Raw genomic sequence first — 7806 nt, 5'->3', positions numbered from 1 at the left:
TCTCATCCCCAAAGTGGGGAAGCCCACAGCGGGCAGTGCGAAGTACCTTCTCGGGATCACCTTGGCCGAAGGGCCTGGCGCATAAAGTCCCGGGGGGGGGGGGGGGGGGCAGGCTTCCTGGGAAGTTCGGCGCATGCGCATCGCGCCCAGCGCCTGGGTTCCTTCCTGCGCGCCGCCCGGAAGCCTCTGCTCTGTCTCCCTCCTTCCCCCTCCCCCTCCCTCGCCGGCTCAGGCGGTGCGTGCGGGGACGGCCCGGCGAGGAGGCGGGACACGTCGGCGCTGCCACCGCCGCCGCCGCTCCTCCTCCAGTTCCAGCTGCCGCCGCCGCCGCAGCCGCCGCTTCCTGGGCTGAGTCCGCCCGCGGTCCCGGCGGCTCCAGGTGTGTTCTCGCTGCCCAGCTCCTGCCCGAGTCCGCCGCCGCCGTAGCTGCCCCGGGCTCCCCGCCCCGCTGCCGAGATGGCGACGCGCTCCTGCCGGGAGAAGGCTCAGAAGCTGAACGAGCAGCACCAGCTCATCCTGTCCAAGCTGCTGAGGGAGGAGGACAACAAGTACTGCGCCGACTGCGAGGCCAAAGGTAGCGCGGACGTCGCCGCCCCTAGTCGGGGCCTCCTGCGGCCGGTGACCTTCCCGTCGCCGCGGCGCCCGGGGCCCGAGCGGACGCCGCGGCTGTGCCCAGCCTGCCCCGGCCCTGAGGGGAGGGCGGGCTTAGGCTCGAGTAGCCCCTCACCTCCACCGGAGGCGGCGGCGAGGTCAGGCCAGTGGGCGCCGGCACTGGCCCTAGCCTCCTCTCTTTCCCGGCCCGGGAGCAGAGCCGGTGCCAGCGTCGCGATGCTCGGACCCTCTAGAGGGCCGGGCCAGAGCCGGTCTGGGAGCGCGGAACGGGGCGACTGCCTGGCCAGTGCTTAGGGTTAAAGGGTTGCCCTCCTCCCGCCTCAGCTCGCAGGTACATCCGTGGGTGGGGCCCCCCTTAGTCTCGGTCTCCGCCTCGACCCTCCCCCAGTGACCACGGCGTCCCACTCGGGGCTCCGATGCTCCGTATCCCAGGTGGAGCCCTACCTGCCTGCCCACCTGACAGCTTTGTACAGGGTTTTTGCTTCTTCCTGACAAAGGGTATGGTGGTCCTTTTTGGTGGGTTGGAGTTTTACTGAGTGAGACCATTGGGGAGGGGTCTTTAGTAGTAGTAGTAGTAGTAAAATTGTTTTTTTAGTCTGGATATTAACCCGAATGAGGAGGAATTTCATTATATGAGTCTCTTGGACAGTGGGCTTATGTTCCTGAAGCTTTTAATAATTAGATTATCTCCGACCAGTTGGTTTGGGAGAACATGTGGACAGTGGTTTGTGTGGCCCAGAACGTTGAAGGTGCATTTTTTAAAAGATTCAGAGATTGACAAAAACCTAATTTTAGTTTGTTCCGTTGGAGGGCTTCTGCCTCAGCCTTTAAAATAGATACACTATTTTTAGCCTATATGTTTGGGTCTGGAGATCTGATTTATATTTAATGTCTTATAAGTAATCTCCTGAGAAAAATGTTTCAGATTTTAAAAGCAAACCTGTCATGTGTTTAGGAAAAGATCTTGCTTATTTCTAAATTGGTTTGTTTATTTGGTGAAGAATAGGTAGTTCTCCAAAGCAGGAGTCCCTCTTTGAGAATGTCATTTCAGATTTCTGTTATTGACTTAGACTTTTCTTGAAGCTTTACTGTTCTTCCGCAATACTATATAAATGAGTCACGTTTCAGTAGGCTGATAATGTGTGATTAGACTAAACCACACACCATCAGCAAGTCACTTCACTACCACACTACCATAACAGGTACCTGATTACTGGAAGATCATGTGGGAATACTGTAACCAGACCATTTTAAGAAGCACTTTTCAATATCACAGTAACTTGACTGACCGAACCTTACCTTTATTCTGGGTAACCTTTCAGATGATGAGTTAAAAATGCCTGATTATTATGGCACTATTTGTTTACTTTATACTGATTATGTGTGTGTGTGTGTGTTTTGGGGGGGGGATACTGTATTGAGGCTCAATTACTCATCACTGCACTAGTAAAACACCGAAAAATAGGGCCTTTAAAAGGCCAGAAGAAGAAATGAGTTGCATTTTGAATGATAAGTAACATGGTTAAAAAGAGATGTTAGTTAAAAAAAAAAAAAAGTTAGTATATATTAAATCTATTAAAAATTGAATAGTAACAGTTTCAGTAAGTACCTTCATTAGGTATAGAAATAAATGAAAAATATTTTTTGTTTAAATTTCTGTCCCCGAAAAAGTACTTTATAAAATCAGATTTTCACTGATGCTTCCTAAAATAGCGTATAGGTTTTGATAAATCCATTATGTGCCACATGGTAACATTTTCATTCTCGTTTTTTGAAGTGAGGAGAGGAGAATCGTGTACTTTTTAAATTAGAGCAAAAATTTTATTCTAACAGAAGGAAAAGGGAGCATTAGTTTTGCTCGCTCTTTGTATTGCCACTGAGGTCCATGGATATATATTGAATGAATGTTTTTAGTTTGGTTTTGTTTGGTTTTTTGTTCGTGGGTTTGTTTTTGAGAAATGTAGGAAGAGGGAGAGAAGAGAGTAGCATCAAGAGTTTGAGGGTAGGATGTGAAGGACATGAACTTCAGTCATGATTTGGAAAGATCCTTAGTTTTTCCTTGATGTTACTAAGTATCGAATAATATTAAAATGATCTAAATTATTTCACTGTTTTATCTCGTCTTCCAGGAAAAAATATCACAGTTAAGTTTAATTAGACTTGATCTCATAGTTGTAGTAGAAAAATTTGACATGACTGGGCTATTGATATAATTAAATATATTTTGTAAAAATTTTGAGTCTTCGATATGGTTGAAGCCCACTATAGAGCTCTCTTAGTAGAGTTCTTGGCTTGTTAAATGATTTTGGATTTATTGTTATGTATGCCAGATGACATAGTAAATGTAGGTAGTGAAATTCTGATTAAATGTATTTTTAAAAGACATGCTATGGTTCTTATTCTGCAGCTCAGCTGTAAGAGGTTCCATACTGTATATGTGTATTAATGTTTTCTTCACTGTCTAATAAACTACATCAAGCTTTTCATGTATTTTTGAAGCTATTTCTTAGCTCAATTTTCTTTTCTTTCACAAAGTACTTCCCCACTACACTTTGAGAACATGTACCAAAGACTAAAGTCTAGGGCTAAAGATTAGCCTACTCTCTTGACTTTAAATAGTTGGCAAAGTTATATCAATTGGATTTTGACATTTTCTTAACTGAGTCATTGGTGTGTGTATTTTCTGAATTGACATTATTTAGGAAGTAAGGAAGGAGAAAAGGATGGCATAGGTGCCAGTTTCCTGCTCATGATCTGACACTTACCAGGTCTGTTGAGCAACTGGAGAATAAGAACAGGCAGATGGATCTGCACTTCCTCTCCCTGGCCTCATTTGTGACTCTGTAGGAGTTTTAATGCAGTTCTATTGGTTATTAGTTGGTGGCAGTTTATGGAGCAGTGAAGATTTAGGGCCCTTTGCCAATCTAAAGTTTAGTTTTTAGTATTTAAAGTTTCATTCACGGTTAATACTAGTTTTGATTCCAACATGTGTTGGCATGAAAATGTGTCTTTTGCCCAGTAAGTTTTGGGGTAGTCAGAAACATAAGGTTTTTGAACCCTTAAGGGATTGTTTTGTTCTACCTGTCTGTTATTAAGAGGGTAAGCTCCTTGCCCAGATCAGGCACTTATTTCTTCATTCCACAGATGTTGACTTTAGGGGACACCACTAAGCACTACTGGATTATGGGGCTAAAAAAATTAGTAAGACCTAAAGGAGTTTGTTTAGTGAGGACTGCATTTTTGCAAATGAATAATTCCAAAACAATGTACTAAGTGTTATAATAGTGGTTGTAAGAAGTACCCCCCTCTCTACTTATTTTGGGCTGCTGTCCCTATTGCATCTGACTTTTGTCTATTGGTTGTTTTCACAGTTCCTAGAATGCTGCTGCAAGGCCTTTGCACATGCTGTTCTTTTCTGCCTAGGAAGCTCTCTAACAATTTTTTGCCTGATCACTTTTACATATCCTCCAGTTTCTGCTTAAATGTCTCTTGAAGGGAAATGATTCTCCCCTATTAGGTTAGGCTTCCCTTTATACGTATAAGACACATCATGAATATTTTACTACTCTTACTACAGTTGTAATTAAACATTATTTGGGTATTTATTGGGTAATCTATTTCCCTGTTGAATTATAGCTATACGAGAGGAGAGATCTTGTTTGTCTTGTTTAGGCTTGTATCTCCAGCCCTCTACACAATGTGATAGGTTAATATAACTCTCTTGAATGAATGAATGTGAATGAGTACAGAGCTGAAGGCAGGCAGCAGGTTATGTGGAAATGGGTTCACATATGGGCATGTGGAGTGACCCTGCTGGGAAATATTCACGGGAGTCTTGTTTGAGTTAGGTTCCAAAAGTGGAGTGGGATTTCAGCAGATGGAGAAGGAATTGAAGGGCACAGTTAGCTGCACATACAAAGTACAGGTATATAAGAGAACATAAGAGGTTTCCATATGGCCTTTTTAGGGTAAGCTTTCTCTAAGCATGACCAGATTTGATGGCAGCAGTTCAGGAAGAACTAAAATGGTGAGAGATTCCAGGCATGTCACCTAATTAGAGCAGTAGTGTGAGAAAGAGTGTAAGGATCTGACCTCACCTAATGTTGGTGTGTTGTAAATTAGGGTGTAGGGCAGGAAACAAAATGACTGTAGCTCTTTTAAGGAACAGGGTGCTTACATTGGAAGGGCTGGAAGAGCAAAAATCAGGGAGCCACTACTGGACTAATGGTTTCAAGGCCATATACTAATACCATTGCTACCGTTCCCACCACTACTGCTGCAGCTGCTTCTCACCCATGAAACTGGTGAACTGATGGGGGAATCCGGACTGTGGTTACTGCCGCTGTTCAGTGTCTACTAGACATCTTTGTCAGTTTCCCTTACGATAGGAAGATGGCCTCTGTTGAACTTGTGCCTTCCATGTGCAAATAACTGGCAGACCTATGTCCAACACTTTGCCGGCAAGGGAGTCTTTTAGCTTTCTAATCTCTTCAAAACATAGAAACATGAAGTGAAAGTTGTGAGACTCAATCCAGGAGACTACTACAAGGCAGCGAGGATGGAGAACATTTTCATTAAGTGTTTGATATTTAAGAGTTCTTATATAAACTTATTTTAGAGTAATTCATACTAAAAAGTAAAGTTCACCTTGAGAAAATGATGTTTATGATGATGCTTGTGGGATAAATACATATAAATGAAATCTGTGATGATAGTTCATCTAAAAAGACCTGCAAATATGAAAGTTCCCCCAAAATACTAACCTTCAGTTTGATGGGTTTGATAATTCTGCTGATCTTGAGGTTTTCTCTGGTGATTATGTGTAGAGCCCTGGTGTCAGAGCTGGGATAGAAACCACTGGTCTCTCTCTGACTCATCAGTTTAAAACTTGGACTACATTTTGTCCCCTTCCTTTTTTTTTTTTTAACCTCCCAATTCTTTTTCTTTGTCATTTTCTTTAAGATTAAAATATTTTCATTACTTGATTTCCAATACAAGATATATATAGCCCTGTACGAGATATATATAACCTTTATTGACATGTAAGGATTTGAACCCATGCTCTTTTTAAGGCAAAGGCAAATGTTTGACATTCTAATTATATATTTTATAAACCCAGGCCTTTTCCTACTGTTGTTACTACTATGACTACTGCTAATAGTCTTTTTACTGGATAGAATCAACTCACTTTTCTTTCCATTTCTCAAAAGAAGATCAAAGAAACTTGAAGTCCATTTTGTTTGTTGACTGTCTTATATTCTGACCCCTGTAAAGAATTGATTTAATATATATATAATTTTCTTGGTAAATCAATATTTTCTGGGCATTACAAAGATTAAATATCATGTCAGATACTGTTGTGTGTTCTAAAAAGTTTTGGGTATGGTCCACAAACTAGTTAGGGATCTCAATAGACATGAGACAGTGATGTGTTAAATTCTAGCCTATGTGTAGACTGTAGATTCATTAAAAGTTTGTGTTGGGAAAGCTCAGTGACTTGGAAAAGGTAGGGAGAAAGGAGGAGAAGAAAGTAAGAGGTAAGGTTGGAAGTTCAAAAAAAAAAAAAGGAAGAATGAAAAAGCAAGTAATAACATTACATATATACAAAAGTTACATGGTGCTTTCTTCTTGCCAGGCAGTTTTGTGAGCATTTTACATATATTAACTCATTTAATCTTCAGAACAACCTTTTGAGGTAGGTAATATTATTCCATCTTACAAATGAGGAAACAGACACACAGGACTTAAGTAACTTTCCCAAGGTTATACAGCTAAGAAGTGGTAGAACCAGGAATTTCTTCATTAAAAGAAAATTTTTTTGGATGGCTACTATATTTCAGGCATTCTAGGAGCTGGGGATGAAGCAGGGAACAGATAGATAAGGTCCAAAGCTCTAAAGGATCTACTAGTCTGTTAGTCTGTTGGAAGCAGGTCTGACTTGCAATGTTGGCCCTTGACTGGCATCAGGGAACTTGGATTTGAGATCTCATTACTCTAAGTGGTAAGAGTCAGTCACTGTGTCCAAACTGTACAAACTGTGTGGTTTATGTTAAATGCCTGCTTTCCTTCTGGGAGTCTGGAATTTCTATATATACTAGGCAGGGGTGCCTATGTGACAAGCCTCCCTGCCCACCCTCCCTCCAGTACTCGAGGCATCGAGTTCTCTAATGAGACTCTGATGAGTCTCTAATGGGTAATAGTTCACACTTGTCAGAAATCATTACTAAGACAGTTAAGTGTGTCTGGTGCAACTCCACCAGAAGGGGACACCTGGGCATTTGTGCCTGTTTTTCCTGAACTTTGCTCCATGTACCTTTTCTCTTTGCTGATTATGCTTGGTATCCTTCTGCTGTAATAAATAAATGACAGTGATGAGTACAACTGTATTTTGAGACTTGTGAGTCCTCTTAGCAAATTACCAAACCTGAGGGTGGTTTTGTGAACCTCTCAATATATTTGATAATATATATTTTCCTCCAATATATTGTAAAGGATATATTGGAATCTCAGTGTATCTCTGCTAGCTCTAGAACCTAACCTACCAGTAAGGGTACTGCCCAGAGAAGCAGGTATTAGCATTAGAAGAAACTCTGGCTTTACTGGGATGATATGGAAGTAGGAAGATGGACTCTAGGATCAGGATTTGAATTTACAAGATCTCGCTCCAGAGCTATAAATTGCATGTTTGATGACATGAAAGATAAAACACGTGCTTTTGCAGTTGAAATTTTGTGATAGAAGAGACTATCACGTTAAAGTTGACAGTGTATTTCTGAGAGAGGTTATTGCCAAATATGTTCCAGCATGGACAGTGTTTATCTCTTTGCTTTTAATAGCAGAACCACCATAACTTCAAAATACTAACATAAAGCAGAATTTTTTCTGATCGCTAAACTTTATTCTACAAATTGAATTATTTTGTGTGGTGTGTGTGTGTGTGTGTGTGTGTTTTGTTTTTTGGTCTTCATATAGTTTCTTTGTTTTCTCTTTCTGCAGTTCTATTCTTAGGTTAGGTGCTGATATCTACCCTGGCTTTTTAAACCATAGGAACAACTTGATAGAATTGAGAGAGCACTGACCTGGATTACGTTAATAAAGCTAGGTTTGAGTCCAGTCTTTGCCTCACTTGGTGACCAGTTGTCCCTGTCCTCAGTGAGCCTTACTGCAAAGATTTATTTCAACTCTGATGTGATC

The 7806-nt window shown here is 41.7% G+C and overlaps 1 protein-coding gene across 2 annotated transcripts in view; it reads left to right on the top strand.

The window, feature by feature from the left end:
* Positions 1-263: 263 nt before the first annotated feature.
* Positions 264-7806, top strand: part of SMAP1 (small ArfGAP 1) — a 164049-nt gene continuing 156506 nt past the window's right edge. The window contains exon 1 of one of the 2 annotated variants that reach the window (XM_028097738.2): positions 264-574. In XM_028097738.2, coding sequence (XP_027953539.1) covers positions 457-574 — 118 coding nt within the window. In that variant the 5' untranslated portion in view covers positions 264-456. The remainder of the gene's footprint in view (positions 575-7806) is intronic. The other variant, XM_028097739.2, reaches the window with a different exon arrangement.

The sequence above is a fragment of the Eumetopias jubatus genome, unplaced genomic scaffold, assembly GCF_037043125.1.
Source record: "Eumetopias jubatus isolate StellerSeaLion01/CBP00866 unplaced genomic scaffold, mEumJub1_p1.0 scaffold_6, whole genome shotgun sequence".
Lineage (NCBI taxonomy): Eukaryota > Metazoa > Chordata > Mammalia > Carnivora > Otariidae > Eumetopias > Eumetopias jubatus.
This window is presented reverse-complemented; position numbering and strand designations above follow the sequence as displayed.